The sequence below is a fragment of the Triturus cristatus genome, chromosome 12, assembly GCF_964204655.1.
Source record: "Triturus cristatus chromosome 12, aTriCri1.1, whole genome shotgun sequence".
NCBI classification, from domain to species: domain Eukaryota; kingdom Metazoa; phylum Chordata; class Amphibia; order Caudata; family Salamandridae; genus Triturus; species Triturus cristatus.
The window spans coordinates 562,023,919-562,047,288 of record NC_140595.1 but is presented as its reverse complement, the minus strand read 5'-3'; the positions used below and the strand labels follow the sequence as shown (position 1 = coordinate 562,047,288).

At 51.2% G+C, this 23,370-nt stretch overlaps 1 protein-coding gene across 4 annotated transcripts in view; it reads right to left on the bottom strand.

The window, feature by feature from the left end:
- Positions 1 to 20,856: 20,856 nt before the first annotated feature.
- The window catches only part of AKTIP (AKT interacting protein), an 88,091-nt gene continuing 85,577 nt past the window's right edge, over positions 20,857 to 23,370 (bottom strand). For all 4 annotated transcript variants that reach the window (XM_085639412.1, XM_085639411.1, XM_085639414.1 and 1 more), the window contains one exon: positions 20,857 to 21,773. In XM_085639412.1, the coding sequence (XP_085495538.1) occupies positions 21,663 to 21,773 (111 nt within the window). In that variant the 3' untranslated portion in view covers positions 20,857 to 21,662. The remainder of the gene's footprint in view (positions 21,774 to 23,370) is intronic.

Sequence of the window (23,370 nt, the reverse complement as noted above, 5' to 3'; positions counted from 1 at the left end):
GCTCAGTTAGTTAGGAAAGCATGGAACAGTACCAGGAATAGCAGATTTCAGCTGGTTCACTTTTTTATCTTACATAGGGCATATTTAACTCCTGCTAAGATTAATCAATACTTAAAAATAGATACTGCCCACGTTGCAATCTGGAGGGGGTGGAGTTTCATCACATGATGTGGGTTTGTCCGCAACTAGGAACATATTGGGAGGAGGTGGTCGACCAGCTCTGAGGAGTTACGGAACGACAAGTAGAACCGACATGAGCACTTGTTTACTGCAATGGTTTCTGCATACACCCAAAACGAAAGTAACAAGTACGTTTTTAGATCTAGGTTTGTTGTTGGCTAAGAGAGAGATCACAGCGCACTGGAAGTCAAGGCGAGGACCCAACATTGAGAGGTGGAAAGCAGAATTGATTAAACGGGCAACGAGTGAAAGTACAGTTCGGCTTCAACATGCTAAGCAGACTAATAAGTCGTTGGAGACTGCAAGGGCATGGGAGACCACAGTTGCAGCATTGCAGGTGCCTGAGGCAGACTCAGATGTAAGCTCGGCCCTGGATGCACAGACTGGTTCGCCATGAACCACAAGGGCAGTAGGAGATCCCTAGACATAACTCTGTAGTGCATCTGTTGAAATGGAATGATTGGTGGTTAAGTTGTACTGTCCCGCTGTTACTACGATAAGTATTGCAGAAGGATCTGTTGTTCTCTCATTTATAAGCTGCAAGTAGACAGGGCACACTGGTTGTAAGGAGGGGGGGTAGATGGAGGGAGCTGGGTGTGGGTTGGCTTATTTCTTGTTATATTACTCAGTTAACATAGCACTAGTGTTCCGTGATTGTTAGCAGGAAATGGACTTCTATCTGATTGCGATACGTTCTAGAGTTATGTGGTGGGTGAGAGGTAGCCTATAAACTGTAAGCATTTAAAACCGCATGCTTGTACTGATGGGGGAGACTGAGACAATTGATCAGAGGTGTTGTGATGATAATACAGCAGTATTAATACTCAGTGTAAATTTGCCTGATGTTATTTGGAAAACTAATAAAAATATGCATACGGGGGGCGCGCGTAGGGGGTTGTGTGCAGGCATGGGGGCAGGCGTGGGGGCAGGCATGGGGGCAGGCGTGGGGGCAGGCGTGGGGGCAGGCATGGGGGCAGGCGTGGGGGCAGGCATGGGGGCAGGCGTGGGGGCAGGCATGGGGGCAGGCGTGGGGGCAGGCATGGGGGCGTGGGGGGGTGTCAGTGCGGGGGGGGGTGTCAGTGCGGGGGGGGGGGTGTCAGTGCGGGGGGGGGGGTGTCAGTGCGGGGGGGGGGTGTCAGTGCGGGGGGGGGGTGTCAGTGCGGGGGGGGGGTGTCAGTGCGGGGGGGGGTGTCAGTGCGGGGGGGGTGTCAGTGCGGGGGGGGTGTCAGTGCGGGGGGGGTGTCAGTGCGGGGGGGTGTCAGTGCGGGGGGGGTGTCAGTGCGGGGGGGGTGTCAGTGCGGGGGGGGTGTCAGTGCGGGGGGGGTGTCAGTGCGGGGGGGGTGTCAGTGCGGGGGGGGTGTCAGTGCGGGGGGGGTGTCAGTGCGGGGGGGGTGTCAGTGCGGGGGGGGTGTCAGTGCGGGGGGGGTGTCAGTGCGGGGGGGTGTCAGTGCGGGGGGGGTGTCAGTGCGGGGGGGGTGTCAGTGCGTAGGGGGGGTGTCAGTGCGTAGGGGGGGTGTCAGTGCGTAGGGGGGGTGTCAGTGCGGGGGGGGTGTCAGTGCGTAGGGGGGGTGTCAGTGCGGGGGGGGGTCAGTGCGGGGGGGGGTCAGTGCGGGGGGGGGTCAGTGCGGGGGGGGGTCAGTGCGGGGGGGGGTCAGTGCGGGGGGGGGTCAGTGCGGGGGGGTGGGGGGTGTAACTGCGTAGGGGGGGTGTAACTGCGTAGGGGGGGTGTAACTGCGTAGGGGGGGGTGTAACTGCGTAGGGGGGGGTGTAACTGCGTAGGGGGGGGTGTAACTGCGTAGGGGGGGGTGTGTATATGAATAGGGAGTGAGTGTAGGAGGGTGCGTGTACAGGGTATTAGTACATAGGGAGGGGTTTGGTGGGTGTGTGGGGGGGGTGCGCAAGTGCGTGTGGGGGGTGCGCAAGTGCGTGTGGGGGGTGCGCAAGTGCGTGGGGGGGGTAAGTGCGTAGGGGGGGTAAGTGCGTGGGGGGGGTAAGTGCGTGGGGGGGGTAAGTGCGTGGGGGGGGTAAGTGCGTGGGGGGGGTAAGTGCGTGGGGGGGGTAAGTGCGTGGGGGGGGTAAGTGCGTGGGGGGGGTAAGTGCGTGGGGGGGGTAAGTGCGTGGGGGGGGCAAGTGCGTGGGGGGGGCAAGTGCGTGGGGGGGGCAAGTGCGTGGGGGGGGCAAGTGCGTGGGGGGGGCAAGTGCGTGGGGGGGGCAAGTGCGTGGGGGGGGCAAGTGCGTAGGGGGGGCAAGTGCGTAGGGGGGGCAAGTGCGTAGGGGGGGCAAGTGCGTAGGGGGGGCAAGTGCGTAGGGGGGGCAAGTGCGTAGGGGGGGCAAGTGCGTAGGGGGGGCAAGTGCGTAGGGGGGGCAAGTGCGTAGGGGGGGCAAGTGCGTAGGGGGGGCAAGTGCGTAGGGGGGCAAGTGCGTAGGGGGGGCAAGTGCGTAGGGGGGGCAAGTGCGTAGGGGGGGCAAGTGCGTAGGGGGGGCAAGTGCGTAGGGGGGGCAAGTGCGTAGGGGGGGCAAGTGCGTAGGGGGGGCAAGTGCGTAGGGGGGCAAGTGCATAGGGGGGCAAGTGCATAGGGGGGCAAGTGCATAGGGGGGCAAGTGCATAGGGGGGCAAGTGCATAGGGGGGCAAGTGCATAGGGGGGCAAGTGCATAGGGGGGCAAGTGCATAGGGGGGCAAGTGCATAGGGGGGCAAGTGCATAGGGGGGCAAGTGCATAGGGGGGCAAGTGCATAGGGGGGCAAGTGCATAGGGGGGCAAGTGCATAGGGGGGCAAGTGCATAGGGGGGCAAGTGCATAGGGGGGCAAGTGCATAGGGGGGCAAGTGCATAGGGGGGCAAGTGCATAGGGGGGCAAGTGCATAGGGGGGCAAGTGCATAGGGGGGCAAGTGCATAGGGGGGCAAGTGCATAGGGGGGCAAGTGCATAGGGGGGCAAGTGCATAGGGGGGCAAGTGCATAGGGGGGCAAGTGCATAGGGGGGCAAGTGCATAGGGGGGCAAGTGCATAGGGGGGCAAGTGCATAGGGGGGCAAGTGCATAGGGGGGCAAGTGCATAGGGGGGCAAGTGCATAGGGGGGCAAGTGCATAGGGGGGCAAGTGCATAGGGGGGCAAGTGCATAGGGGGGCAAGTGCATAGGGGGGCAAGTGCATAGGGGGGCAAGTGCATAGGGGGGCAAGTGCATAGGGGGGCAAGTGCATAGGGGGGCAAGTGCATAGGGGGGCAAGTGCATAGGGGGGCAAGTGCATAGGGGGGCAAGTGCATAGGGGGGCAAGTGCATAGGGGGGCAAGTGCATAGGGGGGCAAGTGCATAGGGGGGCAAGTGCATAGGGGGGCAAGTGCATAGGGGGGCAAGTGCATAGGGGGGCAAGTGCATAGGGGGGCAAGTGCATAGGGGGGCAAGTGCATAGGGGGGCAAGTGCATAGGGGGGCAAGTGCATAGGGGGGCAAGTGCATAGGGGGGCAAGTGCATAGGGGGGCAAGTGCATAGGGGGGCAAGTGCATAGGGGGGCAAGTGCATAGGGGGGCAAGTGCATAGGGGGGCAAGTGCATAGGGGGGCAAGTGCATAGGGGGGCAAGTGCATAGGGGGGCAAGTGCATAGGGGGGCAAGTGCATAGGGGGGCAAGTGCATAGGGGGGCAAGTGCATAGGGGGGCAAGTGCATAGGGGGGCAAGTGCATAAGGGGGCAAGTGCATAAGGGGGCAAGTGCATAAGGGGGCAAGTGCATAAGGGGGCAAGTGCATAAGGGGTGAGTAAGTGCGTAGGGGGGGTGAGTAAGTGCGTAGGGGGGGTGAGTAAGTGCGTAGGGGGGGTGAGTAAGTGCATAGAGGTGTATGTGCAGAGGTGGTGTTATGGGCACAGGGGGGTGCGTGTATGTGTAAAGGGAGTTATGTGCATGGAGGTTACATTCATGGGGCAGTGGGGGTGCAGGGGGCAGTGGGGGTATACACATATGGGGGGGTGTATGTGCAGGGGGGGGTGTATGTGCAGGGGGGGTGTATGTGCAGGGGGGGTGTATGTGCAGGGGGGGTGTATGTGCAGGGGGGGTGTATGTGCAGGGGGGGTGTATGTGCAGGGGGGTGTGTATGTGCAGGGGGGTGTGTATGTGCAGGGGGGTGTGTATGTGCAGGGGGGTGTGTATGTGCAGGGGGGTGTGTATGTGCAGGGGGGTGTATGTGCAGGGGGGGTGTATGTGCAGGGGGGGTGTATGTGCAGGGGGGGTGTATGTGCAGGGGGGGTGTATGTGCAGGGGGGGTGTATGTGCAGGGGGGGTGTATGTGCAGGGGGGGGGTGTATGTGCAGGGGGGGTGTATGTGCAGGGGGGGGGTGTATGTGCAGGGGGGGGGTGTATGTGCAGGGGGGGGGGTGTATGTGCAGGGGGGGGTTAGACGGACCGGGAGGGTCGGCTGAGGACAAGGGGAGAGGTCTCCGGGGAGAGCCGTCTCCAGCGATCGTACAGATAAATAACTTCCCCCCCACAGACAGACACCACACAAGGAGAAGAGTTTGCGTTCTTTATAGGCAATTTCTTAAGGTACGATGCAATGGTACAAGGAGGTCTGGACTCAGGGGTCCCCTCGATTCAAGTCTCTCAAGATGGGAAAAAGGGGGTAGCGGGACAGTCTGGTTACCAGTCTGGTAGTTGAGATGGTCTGGTGGATAGCTCACAATCCTCGAGCTTGGTGTTCTAGCTGGGACGGGCCGCGGCAGCGCCAGCAGGTCCCGGTGAAGATGGTCGATACACGGTCCGCGGCAGCGCCAGCAGGTCCCGGGAAGATGGTCGATACACGGTCCGCGGCAGGTCCCGGTGAAGATGGTCGTTACAACGGGCCGCGGCAGCGCCAGCAGGTCCCGACGAGGATGGATGTTGCAGAAGGCAGCGCCAGCAGGCAGGACGATAGTTCACAAGGTAGGGCTACGGCAGCGCCAGTAGTCCGTCAAGGCTGAGTTCTCTCGGTGTCTCGACTCCAGGATACAACTGCCGTCCTGCTCCGGAGCTGCCCTAGTTATAGGTCTGGCGCCCTTTGATGTCCGGACCCTCGCACTTGGAGGTCGGAGGGTCCGGGATGAAGGTGTCCAGACACCCAGCAGGGGGTGGAGCCAGCGCCTGGGGGAGCTGGAGGCGATCGGCACCTGGCGGGGGAGAGCTCTTGACGCTTCGTTCTCCTATTGACCTGCCAAGTGGTCCGCTCACCTCCTGGGTGGATGGTGGTGCCGGAATGTCGGGGCCGGCCAGGCCCAGGGTTAGGGTCGGGTGGAGGCCACGCGGCCTCGTGGCGCAGGGCCCAAGATGGCGGCTTGATCCGGCCGGGGGAGCCGGTGGTGGCTCGGTCCCGTGATACATGGAGGTCCGGGGGCAGGAGTTCCGTCGGGAGACGGGGTGCGGGTGATTCTTGTGGGTCACGCCTGGCGGGCCGGGGCTTGGGCCCTGTCATGCGGGGAGGGAGCCAGCCCTTCGTGTGGCCTGTCCAACAGGGGGTGTATGTGCAGGGGGGGTGTATGTGCAGGGGGGGGTGTATGTGCAGGGGGGGGGTGTATGTGCAGGGGGGGGGTGTATGTGCAGGGGGGGGGTGTATGTGCAGGGGGGGGGGTGTATGTGCAGGGGGGGGGTGTATGTGCAGGGGGGGGTGTATGTGCAGGGGGGGGTGTATGTGCAGGGGGGGGTGTATGTGCAGGGGGGGGTGTATGTGCAGGGGGGGGTGTATGTGCAGGGGGGGGTGTATGTGCAGGGGGGGGTGTATGTGCAGGGGGGGGTGTATGTGCAGGGGGGGTGTATGTGCAGGGGGGGTGTATGTGCAGGGGGGTGTATGTGCAGGGGGGGTGTATGTGCAGGGGGGGTGTATGTGCAGGGGGGGTGTATGTGCAGGGGGGGTGTATGTGCAGGGGGGGTGTATGTGCAGGGGGGGTGTATGTGCAGGGGGGGTGTATGTGCAGGGGGGGTGTATGTGCAGGGGGGGTGTATGTGCAGGGGGGTGTATGTGCAGGGGGGTGTATGTGCAGGGGGGTGTATGTGCAGGGGGGGGTGTGCGCAGAAGGGGGTGTGCGCAGAAGGGGGTGTGCGCAGAAGGGGGTGTGCGCAGAAGGGGGTGTGCGCAGAAGGGGGTGTGCGCAGAAGGGGGTGTGCGCAGAAGGGGGTGTGCGCAGAAGGGGGTGTGTGCGCAGAAGGGGGTGTGTGCGCAGAAGGGGGTGTGTGCGCAGAAGGGGGTGTGTGCGCAGAAGGGGGTGTGTGCGCAGAAGGGGGTGTGTGCGCAGAAGGGGGTGTGTGCGCAGAAGGGGGTGTGTGCGCAGAAGGGGGTGTGTGCGCAGAAGGGGGTGTGTGCGCAGAAGGGGGTGTGTGCGCAGAAGGGGGTGTGTGCGCAGAAGGGGGTGTGCGCAGAAGGGGGTGTGCGCAGAAGGGGGTGTGCGCAGAAGGGGGTGTGTGTGCAGAAGGGGGTGTGTGTGCAGAAGGGGGTGTGTGTGCAGAAGGGGGTGTGTGTGCAGAAGGGGGTGTGTGTGCAGAAGGGGGTGTGTGTGCAGAAGGGGGTGTGTGTGCAGAAGGGGGTGTGTGTGCAGAAGGGGGTGTATGTGCATAGGGGTGGGTGGGCATGTGTATGGGCAATGGGGGTGTGCATGGGCAATGGGGGGGGCCGTGCATGGGCAGGGGGGGCCCGTGCATGGGCAATGGGGGGCTCATCCCCAGCTCCTGTCACTCCAAAACCTGACGGTGAATACACAAACAGGCAAAGGCACACAGGATGGTTAAGTAAGAAAATGCCCACCTTCTAAAAGTGGCATTTTCAAACTCAATTTAAAAACCACCTTTCCTAAAAGATGTGTTATGAAATTCAATGTCACAAATGTAACTTTCCATTCGGACAAGATTGAAAGATGTTACACGGTAGCTCCTATGTTAACCCATCAATAGTTCAAAATTAAAAGCAGAGTATTTCACTATCACGACATGTAAAGCACACTACATGTCCTACCTTTCACATATACTGCACCCTGCCCACAGGGCTACCTTGGGCCTTCCTGAAGGGTGACTTACATGTAAGAAAAAGGAAGGTCATGGCCTGGCAAGTAGGTGCACTTGCCAGGATGACATGGCAGTAAAAACTGAGCGCAGACAATGCCTTGGCAGGTCTGAGGCACCATTCAAAGTCTACTTGTGTGGGTGGCACAACCAATGCCCCAGGCCCACTAGTAGCATGTGATTTACAGGCCCTGGGCACATACAGTGCACTGAACTAGTGAATTACTAGTAAATCAAATATGCCAATCATGGAAAACCAATCATAACACAATTTACAGGAGGAGCACTTGCACTTTGCACACTTTTTCACTGCTATTAAGTGTTAGAGAGAGACTAAACCAGTGAAAAACAAGGTCCAGCATACCATCAAAACAGGAGGTCAGAAAGCAAAAAGAGGGGAAACGCACCAAAAGATGCCAGGTTGTGAGACCGGCCTCACGGCGTTGCCCTCCCAATCATCCAGCCAACCTGCAACCACCCTCAAGACACGACATCTCCGACTCCGGCCGCCCCAGCCACCCAGATCCGAGGGCCGGCCAGAGCCCTGACAGACTCGACACCCTACCACGCATGTCCAACCGAGGAAGCGGGAACCCTCGAGCCAGACCCAAAGGCGCCAGCCCAGTCACACCTCGGGTCGCCTTCCCCGGGAAAACTCAATCGGCCACCAGGCCCCTGGGGAGCAGGCGCCTCCCCTGCCGAGCGTCTGGGGTCCCTCCCAGACCCACCTGAAAAGACCAAAGAAGTGAGCGGCAGGAAATCCCGCCGAGCCCCCTCCGTCACCCCAGTCCCCCCTCTGCGAGGACCCCGGACTTCAAAGAGCAAGCGGAGTATAACAAGGGGTGCCAGAGAAACGAAGGTAGAGAAGACCTGGAACCATCCGAGCCTGCTGACGCTGTCGCGGCTCCTGAACGCTGAAGTCACCTGGGCCTGCTGAGTGACTCGCGGCCTCTTGCTATTGAACCATCTGAGCCCTGCTGACGAGGTCGCGGCTCCCGAGCACTGAACCACCTGGGCCTGCTGAGTGACTCGCGGCCTCTTGGTACTGAACCATCTGAGCCCTGCTGACGAGGTCGCGGCTCCCGAGTACTGAACCACCTGGGCCTGCGGAGTGACTCGCGGCCCCCAGCTATTGAACCATCTGAGCCTTGCTGACGGAATCGCAGCTCCCGAACTCCAACCACCTGTGCCTGCTGAGAGACTCGCGGCGCTCCCCTTGAGGACGACTCGGTAAGAGATCGCCCAGAGAATTGACACCCTCCAGCTCGAGGATTGTGAGCTATCCGCAGGGTATTTCGCAGAGACACTATCTTGAAAGACTGTCCCGCTACCCCCATTCCCCACGACCGATTTGTGGTACTTTGTGCCACTGCTGTACTACTTGCATCTTGGATCATAAAGATCCCTTGAAAATAATCGATAAAAGAACCTATCGTCCTACAAAGAATACGTGCGGTGTCACTCTGTTCGTAGTGTATATCAGGGTGTGTGCGCCTAGTTCGGCCTACGTGGGAGAGGTGGGTCAAAGGGGTGGGCAAGACGGGCATCGAACCCCCCTCCGGCGAACGCCTTTCCAACACAGGTTTAACAGGGACCTAGCACACATGCTCTTTCACTGCCCCACATTAAACTTACTTGAAGAACATCTTTGTCTTCATTAAAAACACTGTAGGTATTACCCCATCACTTGAATTCTTATACAATTCTTGGACAGCTTAATCCACAACTATCAAGGGAAAACGATTATAAAATAAACTGATTGGAAGAATACTAGTATTGGGTCTTTTCACATGTGGTGAGATTGGATCTCGTTCATAAGATGAGCAGACAATATCTCCCTACAACTCACCTTGGCATTCTCCCAACAGACCCATGTGTGACTTGCTGGATACTACTATTCTATACATCAAACCACCTCCAATGGCAACTCCATCACATTCTCGTTATAACAGGATGGAGTCAGCAACAGACTTAATTCCTTTTCATTTGCAGAATACTACAACTTGAACGGGATAGATTCTCATATAAACAAACTAAAAGTAAGCTAATTACCCAACTGCTCACTGTTCTAGTCAACTGTGCGCTGTAAAGATGAAGTTTGTACAATGTGCCTGTAGCCAGTCTCTACTTCGTCGCTCCTTTTCAATATTGCTTCCTTTCTTACTTTATCCTCTTTTCCTCCTGTTCTGCCAGTTTGTGCTCAGTCAACTTGGTTTTCGATATGGACTCCATGTTTATGCACAAACTGTTCCTTTATCACATGGTCTCATTGTTTGATTATGCAAATAAATATTAACAGTTGAATAAAAAAAAGTGTCCATTGTCACCCAATCAATAAAGAACTCGTCCAGAACCCAGCTAAAATGCCAATTTCCAATTCGCTTAGCGACAAATACAAAACAATGGTTGTTAAAAATTCCTTGTTCCCAATTGAGTAGGACTCTTCTACACAAAGCACTGCCAAATGTGCCCCCCCACCTGATCAGATGAGTTGCCTCTCCAGCCTAAGGCCTATATGTTCCTTCCTGTATTCATGGAAGATACTTTTAACAAAGGAAACGGAAAGTTTGTTAGTCAAAATATTTATGGTCTCAAATGTAACCCTCTAGAATTTCTTTCAATCAACAGACATCCTAGATTCACTAATACTGCACAATTTAAAAACCCTGCTTCTGAACATGCTTTGGTTTAAGCTTTCCTTTGTTGACCAGTCTGGTGTGCAACTTTAGAAGTTTTGTGAAACTTGCTACTACAATGCTAATGATCTTAAAATGGCTGACGAAAAACAATGTTATCGACAGCATTACTGATGAAACAAAAAGCCTGATTTCCATCCCGAATGCCCGCTACCGGAAGTTCATAGCGACCTCTTTTCTTCGCTAAGGTACAATATTCCGCCGCAGATATGCAATAATGATCTTAACGTTGCCAGCAAACATTGTTTAAGCGGCCTGTCCCTAAGATGGTGACCATTTAAGAAGTACAAGGAGTGCTTCACCTTCACCTGCGGGGCTGCACAATGGAATCTTAGGCACTGCATCAAATACTTGCTCAGGTTATGTTATTTAGAAGGAGTGAACTATTGCTAAGCCATTCTCTCCCACACCGCGCTCTCATAAATGCTGAGCCTGTCCTTAAGATGGCGTCTGCGTTTTAAAACCTGCAGTATTTTATGAGTGATATAATCGTCCATAATTGTTTCACAACTGTCACTAACTATTGCAGATGCGATAACTGCTAATAAGTTGCGCGTCATTGTAATGACTGATTTCTCCTCCTCGGCGATCTTTATGAGATTAGTGCCTGTCCCTAAAATGGCACCCATGACTGACCTTAGCACTTTCAATCAGGGTTATGGCCGTCTGTGCTGTAATATTGATAGAGTAATTCACTTTTCTATTACTCCAAGCTGGGGGACTCTTTCATCAACACTACAGGTTTATTAGTCTAGCCTGCAAAGTTTTTGCCATACCTCTGAAATGATAACTGAAGTCTGGATACTCCCCGCGCCAAGTGAACTTCGACCAGCTAAGGAGAGACGAGTACCGGAAAACTGGAGGTTGAGGCGGGTGGCGTTCCCTAATACCACCGGGACTGATGGAACTAGGACGATGCCCTCTGGCGGAAACCTTATATGTTATACTGACTGCGGTGCCCAAGCAACATGGTCGATGCCCGGTGGAGCTGTTTTGGCAGCTATAGAGGAGATTGACTTTGGTTTCACCCTCTTAGCCGTCACCCACCCAGACATTGTTTTTCCTTGTCTCTCCGCTGTGTTGCCTTTCCCTCCCCAGCCTTCTTCCTCAGTGATCCTGTGGCTGGCACCCCTTTCCAGCCCTACCTGACCTGGTTTGTTTTCTTGAACCCTCACCCCCCCCCCCCCCACCACTCTCCCTCATGCTCCAGATAACTCCTAAAAGTTTTTATTTTATGCTATGGTAACGGATGTAACTGTGCAACTTGTTCTCATGTAAAGCGCTCTGAGACCTCCGGGTCTAGCCAGCGCTATGTAAAACTCTTCAAATAAATGTCAAAATAAACATTTGTTTGTATTTATATAAAAAGAAAAAAAAAACAATAAAGTAATTGGAAACATCAGTTTTATCAGATGGAAGCAAGTAATCCTGCCCAATGCCCACCCTGGCTAATCACAACAGTTAACTGCATTAACAGACGATTGCTTTGTGGAATTTCCCATGTGCTGGTGTTAAAATGCTGCATGGTAGGAATTGGTGTGAAATGCCAAACAAGGGTTAAGCACTGATTAAGTGACCAGTTGTCTTTTAAAAGTGTTTCCGTTTTGGAGGTTTGGTCTGAATAGCAGCCTTTTCTACCTTGTTTGAGAAGCAATGGATTGTCTAGAAGACTGAGAAGATGGATTCAAAAAGAACTTCCGATTGTAATCCCTGATTTTCCTTTAGCTAATGCGGAATTTCAGAACCGACACAGCTTCAACTTAAGAGTGGTGGATGTGTTTGAGGTTTTAGATGCTTTCATGCTGACGGGAATCCTACCTTTAAATCTCGATTTTAACCTCACTTGGCAAAACAAGAATATGGCATGTATGACAAGCATTTACAATGTAATAGGTCTCGCATTGACGCAAGTTTGAGCTATTGGCATTGCAAATAACAATGCCTTTTATTTTTGTTTTCTTTTTAAAAACCTAAATAAAAGGCATTGTAATTTACAATGCCAATAGCTTAAACTCACGTAACTGCGAGACCTATTGCATTGCAAATGCTTGTTTCAGTAGGCAGGGGCTGTCCCAGCCCTGGTACAGTGTGACAGCTAATTAACAGACAGATTTTCGTCCCCACCCCTTCCTCCTTAGGAGCTGAGGGAAGCACTGTTAATGTGCTGTAGAGACACTGAAAATGTTATGTGGGGAGGCCTTTGTGCACTCTGCAGGTGAGCAATGTAATTAACTTGGCCCAGCAGGGTGGCAAAATGCCTGGGCTATAATCCTGAGCTGAGCCAGAGAAATATGAAATTCTGGAGGACCCATAAGATGTACATATATCTTCTGGGGACTTGCATATTTGAACTGGGCGCACTCTTTTGACCCCATTTGATATCTTGCTGGACTTTGTAAGCCAAAGGGAAACAAAACTACACTGTAAGGCACAATTCCCCCTATGTGTATAATAAATAGTAACTGCAGATGGAACAGTAAACCTTACTGACTTTACCTATGAGTGCCAGTCAAGTGTTGCAGCAGCCTTATCTTAAAAGGCGGACACTGGCGGGAAACACGCACAGTCCATTTACTGTGAGATTACAGTGGGTTAGACACAAGTAGTGGGATTCACCCACAGTAAAAAGTCCCAAACTGGGTTATCACAAGCATTAAACAATAATACAAAAGGGTCTGTAGGTCTATGTGTTGAAGAAGGTCAACAAAAAGATAAATGTAAATGTAAAGCGTGAGAGAGAAACCTTAGAGTGCTAATTGGTTGTAAAGGATTTCCATCAATAACCAGTGATTGGTAGGTATCATCTGGATATCCAACCTTCCCACCACGATAAACAGCTCCAACCAGGAGTATTATGTGTGGTATCGGTGTCAACCAGAGCACCTGGATATAGCCCGGGAAGGGGGAAGAAAAGAAGACAGCGAAGACACTGGCTTAGTCAGGATGTGCAGGTATATACCGAAAAATGATATATAAACAGTGCAGTGCAAAAAAGTGAAGATGTTAAAAAAGGATTTAGAGGAAGAAGGTAGTTTAATACAGAATATTCCTACTAATCCCTAGTTAAAAATGGTGCAGAAACAGCTTTTAACAATTAGGCTGTATGACAATATGGTCAACATGTTTCAGCCTGCTTGACCCCATGGTCAAATGGCTTTCGTCAGGACCTTATAATCTATTAATTGCTACTGCAACAATGAAGTGTGAAAAAGAACAATAAGTGTATAAAATACAACCTTTTGTGGTGTATAACTTCTTCGAGCACTCAGTATATATGAGTATATCTGTGCAAACACAAAAAACCAAAGAGAACACAGTGTAAGGTTAAACATACTATTTCACCCTGAGAGAGTAAGTCCTAGGCCAGGCCCATAGCATTATCTCAAAGTGCTTACCTGGTTAGCACGAGAAGTAAGCCTCACCTCACCCGGTACTGACTCAGGTTTAGAGGAGGCCCCGCCCTATAGAGAATATGGGGGGGGGGGGGAAGTAGAGAGACTATTAAACCACAGCGGTGGTGAGCTCTCAATTTTAACAAAAAGAAGAAAAAACAGGACCGTGTATCATAGTCCTGTTGCACGCTCCGTTAACAACTCTGTTGTAACATTCCCAAGCAAGCAGATATAACAGACCAAATAGCGCAGCGTCGAATGTATGTCAGAAAGTATGTAATTAAAATGGATTTGAAACCGCAATCGCTCTAGCAGTACAGCTGTCAAGTTAGTAGTTGTGACATACGATATGCGGTTTACAAATAGATAGGAGTTAAGCCAGTCCATTAATAGTCTGGCGTTAAAACGGAACACACAGCGATTTAGATACAAAAGAAAGGTCCGTTACCCTACCTCTCAGTCGGTACCTCGGAGTGGGTCTGAGCCGTATGGGAGGTAGCTATTGAACCGGATCTTCGATGTTAAAAAGCCATCGAGATGCGTGAAATCGCATCCCCATTGGGCGGCCGGTGGCCAATCAGTGTCGTTGTTGCTACTTTCGGAGCCTCCAATCCTCGTCCGGTTGCGCTAAAAACTACAGGATGACATCAGCGCACCAGGGAATTGTAGTTCCACATGCAGAAAATGTTAACTTTATCGATCTCGTTCGTAAGAAACGAGCCAATGACAAAGCTAATAAGCATGCCAGATAACAATGCAATGGTCTCGCCTTTTGCATAAGTTGGAGCTATTGGTATTGTAAATGACAAACTTTTTTATTTATGGGTTGGTTTTGAAAACAGATAAATAAATGGCAGTCATTTACAATGCCAATAGCTTTAGCTCTCGCAAAGGCGAGACCTATTGCATTTATACACACACACACAGAGCCCCACACACACAATCCTTTGGTGAATATGTAGTGTTGGAAGGGGTCCACAGGGTGCACAGCGGTGGGGAAACGAGTGGGACAGAGAGCAAAAGGGGCACAAAAGGCAAAAAAACGAGTGGCGCAGAAGGGCACAGAAAAACAAGAGGAGCAGAGGGCAGAAAGGCACAAAAAAAGAGGAGAAACGAGTGGCACAGAGGGCAGAAGGGCACAAAAAAAGTGGAACAGAGGGCAGAAGGGCACAAAAACGAGGAGCAGAGGGCAGAAAGGAACAACAACAAAAAAAGAGGGAAAAACGAGTGGCACAGAGGGCAGAAATGCACAAAAAAAAAAGAGGGAAAAACGAGTGGCACAGAGGGCAGAAAGGCACAAAAACGAGTGGCACAGAGGGCAGAAAGGCACAAAAACGAGTGGCACAGAGGGCAGAAAGGCACAAAAGAGCCACACACACAATCCTTTGGTGAATATGTAGTGTTGGAAGGGGTCCACAGCGGCTGGGAAACCAGTGGGACAGAGGGCAAAAGGGACACAAAAGGGAAAAAAACGAGGGGCACAAAAAAAACGAGTGGCACAGAGGACAGAAAGGCACAAAAACGAGTGGCGCAGAAGGGCACAAAAGACGAGAGGAGCAGAGGGCAGAAAGGCACAAATAACCTGCCTCGGTGAGGAATCTAGCTGGGCGTGCGGGGGATGGTCCTCTCGTTCTCCGGATGAAGCTGAAGCGCCAGTTACAGGACATGCAGCCGGACCCCTATTTCGCGGCCCTGTAGAAACCCGCGCGTGCAAGAGATGTCATGAGCAAAAGACTCGCCACGGCGTGCGCGCAACACTCACCCAGTCTGTCTGTGCGCGTGCACCCGCCCGGTCTCCTTCCCAGCAAGGTATCTAGCTGGGGTTATATACAAAACCCTAAACTGTGGCTACTCTAGTGGTGGGCAAAGTCCCCTTCTACAATACGCCCCCTTGAACAGTGGGGAAATGCCAAGCGGAGACATACAGAAAAGCCATCAGCATAGATATGGGAAATACAATGTCAGAAAACACATGCGTTGAACCTACTGGAAAGCAAAGGGTAAGGCAAGTGATCAGGTGTGGTGGCTGCCTGGCAGGGGTGGAGGCAGCATAAGCTGTGTTTTTCCATATTAGGTTTAAGTTACTATAAGAACCCCTTCATCAACCAGAAACACTACCAGAACCCACACCCAGTGCATTTACTCCCACTTTCACGCACCGCACCTTAATTGTATTTGCCCTTCAACCAGGTACATATGAAAAAGAAACCCTGATGCAGGGCCTGCGGGTGGCGGGCGATTCATTATACAAAGTTAAATTAACCAGTGCACTGCTACCAGCAGTGGGGGTGAGGGGGTCCACCTGCATGCAGCGTTAAAACAAGGAATACAGTCAGGTTTTTTTTTTCAATGGAAGCCTAGATATAGCGGCGCAGAGCGGCTTCTCCTTGGTGACCGGCGGCTCCTCACCTCATCGTGGCCGCTACTGGGAGTCCGGGCCGGGGTAGCGGGTCCTCTGGAGTCCGACCCAAGGTGTCGGGGGTCCCAGGCACCGCGCCGCTACCAGGCGGGGGCAGCCCCGGGCCATTAACCGGCTGCAGGGGTTGGCGGAGTGAGGGGGGCCTGCATGCAGCTGTGTCCCGGTGGGCTGGGGCTCGCGCTCCTTGGGCTCTCGTGTCCTGCCCCCGCGGCGGCCTCCTACTCCTGCCACCGGCTCTCCGGCTCCTGCTCGCTCTCCTCTCGGGCTCCGTGGGATGGAGAGGAGGAGCGGGGGCGCACGCAGCCGAAGGGATGGAGAGTGGGAAAGGGGGGCGCACCGACGGTCCCCGGGGATGGGCCGACAACACGGCGTGCGCGCAACAGTCACCCAGTCTGTGCGCGTGCAACCGCCCTGTCTCCCTAATGAACGTACTTGGAAGGCAAGGCATCACAACACTCTGCGCGTGCCCCGGTCTGTCTCCCTTGAGAGGCATCTCAGCGACTATAGAGCTTGCCTGAGCGAAGCAGCGCGCTAACGCCAGGCTCGACCTAAAAAAAAAAAAAATAAATAAAGGAATAGCTTCTTCTGTTGCCTTGAGTGAATAATTATTGAAAAATGTGGAATTTGGCGGGATTTGTGCCCCGCCGCTGACGCCTGACTTGGCAGTGGCCCAGTCTCCCTAGTCTGCTTGTCACCTTGGTTCTGGGTATTGTGTCCACTGTCTGTCCCGGCCTGTCCCCCCCCCCCCCCCCCCCCCCCATTCCTGTGTATCGGTAGGGCCCTCCCCAGGGGAGCTCATAATGCTGCTTTGACTTTTGCTGCCTTGTGGATTTGCTCTCACTGTTTGCTAGCGGCCGGCCTGAAGGTTGTAGGCCCATCTTTGTATATCTTTTGCATTCTGTAATAAAGGTTTAAAAAAAAAAAAAAAGAGGAAAATGTGGAATAAAAAAAAACTTGCAGAGCTTGTGATCTGCTCCCAGTCTCTTCCCAAAGCATGCATTGGACATCCGAGCAAGTGGGCTGCTATTGGCTGCCAGTGTAGCAGGCGGCTAGTGATTGGCCCACGCCTGCTGCCGGGGTCTTGCAATTGGACTGTAGAGTCACACGTGACCAGGGGGAGTCACGCGCTTTCCGGGAACCCGTCAGGTAGGACATAAACAAAACAAGCCCAAGGAAAGAAGCATGGAGGGTCCGGGGCAGCGGAAGCAGCAGCGGAGGGGGTGAAGAGCATCACCGGAGAAGGGCAAACCAACAGCAAGTGAGTGCAAGGGGGAAGAAACAGAAAATTATATTTTGGGAGGGTGAAAGGGAACTTCCGCCTTTGGGTGCCAGCTCCTCCAGACTCCCTTTGCGGGCTGCAGTGGGGCGAAGATCCCTTTCGACCCCACAGCTAGAAATAGTGCTGTAGGAAGGAAATGTGCGAGTTAAAGGTGTTGAAAAGCAGGAAGAACGCCTTGTTGCAAGTGCAGATCCCGCCACACCCCCTTAGGCTGCACAGAGCTCTAGAAAAGTCCAGGTAGCCTTGTGGAAAACAGGGGATTGTGGACACAGTCTCCCTACTATGCTTCGGGGTTGTAACTGCTAACTCCTCCTCTGCTTCCCCATCCAGACGAGGTGCTAAATAGAGGAGTATATTTGTGGAAAAGTTAAAATAGATGCAAAGGAGGGCAGACAAATTTCCCAATACCCCACCCGCTGGTGATAGGGCTGCTGCACTGCCAAGAGAACACGTGAGGCATCAGACAGACTGGGGCACGTCCACACCATGGCACTGTACTTCATAAAACAGCCCTCTGCCGGGACAACCACTTACCCAAAGGCATAAGAATATCTTCAGCGATGTCAAGGTGCGTGGAGGAGGGAGTATAACTTTAGTTCAGAGTGTAACTCACGACTTATCAGCTATAATAGAGAACCGACAACAGTCCGCTCTCGCGCTTGGTTTGTGCTATAAGACTTAGTCGCTTTGTAAGAAATGTAGTAGCAGCTTTTTAACATTACAAGGCCCCGTCCTACTTTGGGGGTTCGGGGATTGGCTTCCGTGTAGGCTTCTCTTTGAAAGGTGAGGCCCAGCCTCGCCACTCGCTAAAGAGTGCTGTAGCTCCGACACCTTGTTTTCGGTGCAGTCATTCTACCGGGTCTGCAGGAATAACCAGGATCCGGCAGGTTTTATTACTCGCTCCCTAATTCACAGGTTGCTTGCAGCCACATACCCTTTTCTGGAACACTAGCGACCATCTCAGCCCTCACAATTAATGGCGTTTCGTTCCTCTGACAGCAGGCACCACGCCCGCTGTTATTTCCAATCCTCAACTGCTGCCCCTTGCCCTGTCTAATGCAATAGATTTGCCCTGTCTTGCTGTCGAATGCTAGGGAAATGTTTTTTAGAGACAAAGTACGCCGCAACAGGGCACCCACAGTAAGCATGTCTAGCACCTCATGATACCACCCCCCCAATGACAAAGAAGAGGTGAAAGGGACGAGAACTACATTAAATCATGTGGTTTCCCTATTGCAAGGCGGTGGATGGGAAACAGTGCCTGGATTTCTGTGGGGATAGTCTTACAGTGAGAGAATTCTAAAATGTTTTTAATTATTTGTCTGCCCATGCAAAATACGTTATTGTAGGTAAAATATACTGTGGTATAATAAGTGCTCAAATGATTGAGGGGGCATAGCATGAAAATAGTTTTTCCTTGGTCCTTTTTGCATTTTGCTATAAAGGGGGCGTGGTTGAACCAATGGGAAGCGGACTGCTGCATGCCAAGAGTGGGAATTCGACTGGGGGAATGAATGAGCTGTTTGACAAAGCTTTGCAAGTGGACATGGTGCTCATGCGTCTTAATTTTAGAAGCAGTTGATAGCTATTTAGTGGTTTTGCTACTACGTTATTTTGTAATTTTGGATGGGGCGTTGGGACCCGAGCCAGGCACAGGTGCATTATTAAATGTAAATCAGAAAGATTTTTAAGTAACGGACTACCAAAGGTAGGGGCTCTTAGAAGGTAGGGCGGGTGGTAAATCGCCAATGATAGTAAGGATGCTCCACCCATCATCCGTAGGAGTCAAGGAAGAAAAGTATGGATCCTTTTACTGGTGGGATGACTGATCAAGGGTCGTGCGGGGGAGTGGGGTCTGTATAGTAGAGTAGTGACTAACCAGGGGTAAGAGAAGCAGCTAGGCAGGCGATATGGCATCTATAGATGTAGCATAGATGTCAACATTTCAGAAAAGTAAAGTGGAACATTTTAAGGAAATACTCGGAATAATGTATTTTCCTCATTGACTTTTACTGTATCGGGCAATTTCAGGCGGGATACAGACAAAATGAAAACATTTTTTACTTACAAAACCAAGAGTCTGGCCTGAATTAGGTCTAATGGCATGTATATTGTAGCTTGGGGGGTGGTCCAGCAGTTGAGCCCCTATGTTAGGGACATCTGTTGCGAGTAGAGGACGATAACTCCGAAATTGGATCACGCTGTTGGTTATGAACCCTCCTCACGCTGAACTCATATTCAGGCACTGTTGTGGTACATCCTTGGACCTACGTACCCTATCAGCCCCCAATGTTCCGGGCGCGGGAGGGGGCTGGGCCTTGCCTGGGAAATGTTTATGTGTCGCCTCATACAAACAGGCAGAACATCCTGGGACCCGGGTGTTGCTGCTCGTAAGCGGCAGCCAGTGCGGCCAATGCGAGAGTGAGGACGTCAAGGAGGCAGCCAGTGGCAAGCCGGAGCAGTAGGTGTGGGTGGGGCCTGTGGATTGTGTAATGCTAGGCTGCGCTCCTCTAGGTCTGACGGCCATGTTGGATTTTTGTGGTGAGGAGGAGAATGTCAATGGAGCTCGATGGGCCGCAAAGCGAGGGTCTAGGGGCTCATTTTTAAACTCTACCCCATTTCAGGGAGCTCTTGCTTTCTGACTCTTAAAGAAGTACTGTGGCGGTCTGAACGGCCCATTCATTTCCTGGAGTCACATCCCGGGGTTCCCACCTCAGGATATAAATGCATATTTTCATAATATTCGGCCTCTCCAAAACAAGCTAGAATTAAGTAATAGTAACGCCTACTCGCCTCGCATTTTACTTGTAATAAGATACTATTCCCGAAGATGTCGCAGTAGGTAGATAAACTCAACCAAAATGAACAGTCTATATAACGTTAATAAGTGACACTCCTTTCCAATTGCAACTAGAATATACAAAGAAAAAGTTGATAGCGATCCACCATCGAGATTCATTTAATACTTACGTATAATTAAAACATTGCCCGTTTACTGCCACCCAGTACCTTCGGAATATACACATACACGTTTTTCTCAGGTGAATCATCTTCCTGATAAATTTAATATACACATTTAATTATGAAACATTGATCGCATCTTTACGACTACAAATCATTGGCAAAGTCTGCAATGCCCAGGCTATAGAGCATGATTCAAAGGCAATGGATGAGCCAATAGTCTCAAAGGCGAGACCTATTGGCTTTGCCAATGCTTGTTGTACCGGGGGGGGGGGGGGGGGGGGGGGGGGGGGGGCGGTGGCGAGGTGTGTGCGCACGCGTTAGGCAGCCGCGGATGTGGTGAGGGGGGCGGCAGCAGCAGGGTGTGTGCGTCTGTATGTGCGTCTGCGCAAGCGCGTCTCAGAAGCGCGTCCACAGACCCCGACCCCAATCGCTATCACTGCGCGTGCCCCGGTCTGTCTCCCTTGAGAGGCATCTCGGCGACAATAGGTCTCGAGAGCGAGACCGAGACCTAAAAATGACGAGGTGAACAAGTCATGTGTCAGAGCAGTTTAAAACAATTAAATAAAATGCTATGCGAGTGAGTTGGGCAGTAGTTAGTACTCAACAACAGTTGTGATGTGCAAGTCTGCTAAAGGTCTGAGACCCAGAAAAATAAAAACTTAAGAAGCGAAAGCCAACTGAAGATCTTAAACAGAAGAAATAAAACGAACCAACCAAGATGTGGTATTTGTGCTAGAAGCAACTGGAATAATTTAAACTTCACCACACTGATTCGCCAGTCATTGGGTAGTAGCAGCCAGGACGCAGAAAAGAGGCAGGTTTCAATTTAAACATTTGGAAAATATGCTGTACTAACTAGGAAGTTTGATGCCTTGAAGAGACATTGCTAAGAAATCCTCCTGTGACAAAGCAGGTCACATATCAAGTTCAATTTATTTAATTATCTTTCAAAACATGTCAATTAAAAACACATTAGTCACCGTGAAGGACTGGCATTTCAGAGTAATTAATCTGCAAAGGAATCCCCCACAAAACTGAAATCTTAGAAAATTATTAGATGAATGATTATTTTTTAAGGAAAACGTCATGACAAAGCTCAAGAGTTGCCCCAGTTATCACAATGTGATCAGACCAATGTGCGCTTAAATGACAAATCCATTTTCTGTGTTGCAGACAGCAGAGGATGGACTTCTCAGCATCTCTTCCCACATAAAGTCTTTGACGTGGAGGTTATTTAACAAGTTATTTACAATAATATATCCTAAATATATTTACAAAGCTGAAACAAGCCATTTAAAAACAAATATTGTTCTGACTTTCTATACAGTATGTAGTGTAGCAAAAAAATCTGTCACACCAGTCATCAAGCCAATCATGCTTCATTTCTAGCATATCATTTCCCAGAGCCCCAACCAAGTAAAATAGAGCCCCCACATCTCATTACAGAAGTGTGCAAGGCCCAAGAAATCAGAATACAGCTATTGCAAAGTATAAAGAACTGCAGACAGTCCATATGAACACATATGATCACAGCAGTAAAAACTGAAATGTAGTTAATCATCTATTTCAGCAGGTTGTAAATCCGATTTTACAGTCATGGTCATAATTAAGTTAGAGATTTGTACAAATCCAAAGGCATAGAGTAAACCATGTAGCAGCGTTTCCCCACCACCCCCTGTTGTCCTCGTGCCCGCTGGCTAGGCAGTGCAGTGCATCAGAGTTACGACTGCAGGGGTTTCTCCTCTTTGCTGAAAGGCTGCACCGACCCAGGTTTCACCCAGGAGAGTCCAGATACATGCAGACCTTTACTTTGCTGATCATCTGGCTTCTTCTACAAAGTGGACAAAAACAAGTGACAATTCAATATGCAAATCAAATTAAAAATAAACTGCTCTTGAAGAGGTTTGAATTTAACATGTCTTTCTAAGGGTTGAGTGGGTACAAGCAATGGGTCACGTCAGATGCTAGAATCCATGAGGACTGAACTATCAGAAGAACTCTTACACAATCTACAAACACTTGCTTTATAGAAACTTAGTTCTGCAACAAACTATTAGCAAAACAAAGGAAAAGAAAAATGCCAAACACAATTTAGATGCACTAACAGCCACAAATATCAAACAGGTGTTTAGGTTTAGCTGCACAACTTATGCTAACTGGAATACCATTCACTGTTCGACATTTAGGGTTTTTATACCAGCTCAGCTTAATGACAATTTTCCCGTCCTCGGATGGGCAGCAGCGAGAAAGAGGTAACAGAGCCGTTTCTGCTTTCAAGCCACAATTCCAGTTTGCCCAATGCCTCACGAGACCCATCAGATAGTCAATTGACCCCCCCCCCCCCCCCCCCTCAGGCTTTTCCTTTGCAATTTTGCATAAAAACAATGCAGCATTCTGTTCCGGATAAACTGCATCCCACTTCCCAAAAAAAGAAAACATTTGTAGCACAACCCGAGTCTAGGGGCTCTAGCACCTTATCTCAACTGGACTTTGAAAGGCATGGTGAAACACTGGGATCGTTGTATTTTTACTGCAGCAGCCCCTTTCAAATCAGCACCCCAGTAGACGTATTCAGTAGAATCTTGCTGCACACCCTAAACATGCACCACAACTACCCTTCTACCTTGCTCAGAATTACAGGTTATGTCTCTTTTAAGGGTTATTACATCTCATTCCAGGAACCAGTACTCTCAGAAAGTGCTTGCTGTTTTCGCTTACGCCCTAGTAATTTAAAGTCTCACCATGCTCCTAGGTATCCTGTTCAAAATCATTTAGGTTTGCTCTCCCCTCAGACATGTGGTTTGAGATAGACCTTTGGGCAGCAGTCTTGAAACTATGGGGAGATTGTACTCCGTGCCATATTGCAACGAAGACATAACTTAATGAGCTCTCAATTGCGTGTTAAGTAAAAACTTTTTCCTGCGGATTTATACTTCAAAATAATTATGCACCTCACGGTCACATAAAGGCAGCAAACGCGAAATTGAGCAATTGTTACAGACTAATTTTGTAGTATGACAAAATTGTGAACCTGTTTAAGACTAATGCAGGATTTAGTCAAGGGCTCACGTTTTCCCCAACTTATGATAAATCTATCCTTGAGCGACCTACAAATCGCCATTGCCTAGTGACTATTTTCACTTCAATGGACAAAATTAGGAATTCTTGTGACCCCCAAACTTGTCGCTACCATAGCTTCAAAGCATACCGGTCACAAATCTATGATGTTCAACGTAGAAGTCAACAGGGATCTATCGGTGCAAGTCTATACATACCACTCTGCCTTGATTAACTTCATTGATCATGGTTTCAATTTATGATTAGATTGGTATGGCAGGTTTTGATTCAAGCAACTTTGATGCATTAGTTTAAGCATTTATCACTAAATGGTCTCGCTCCTTTCGAAGCCATACTCTAGGAATGCAGCA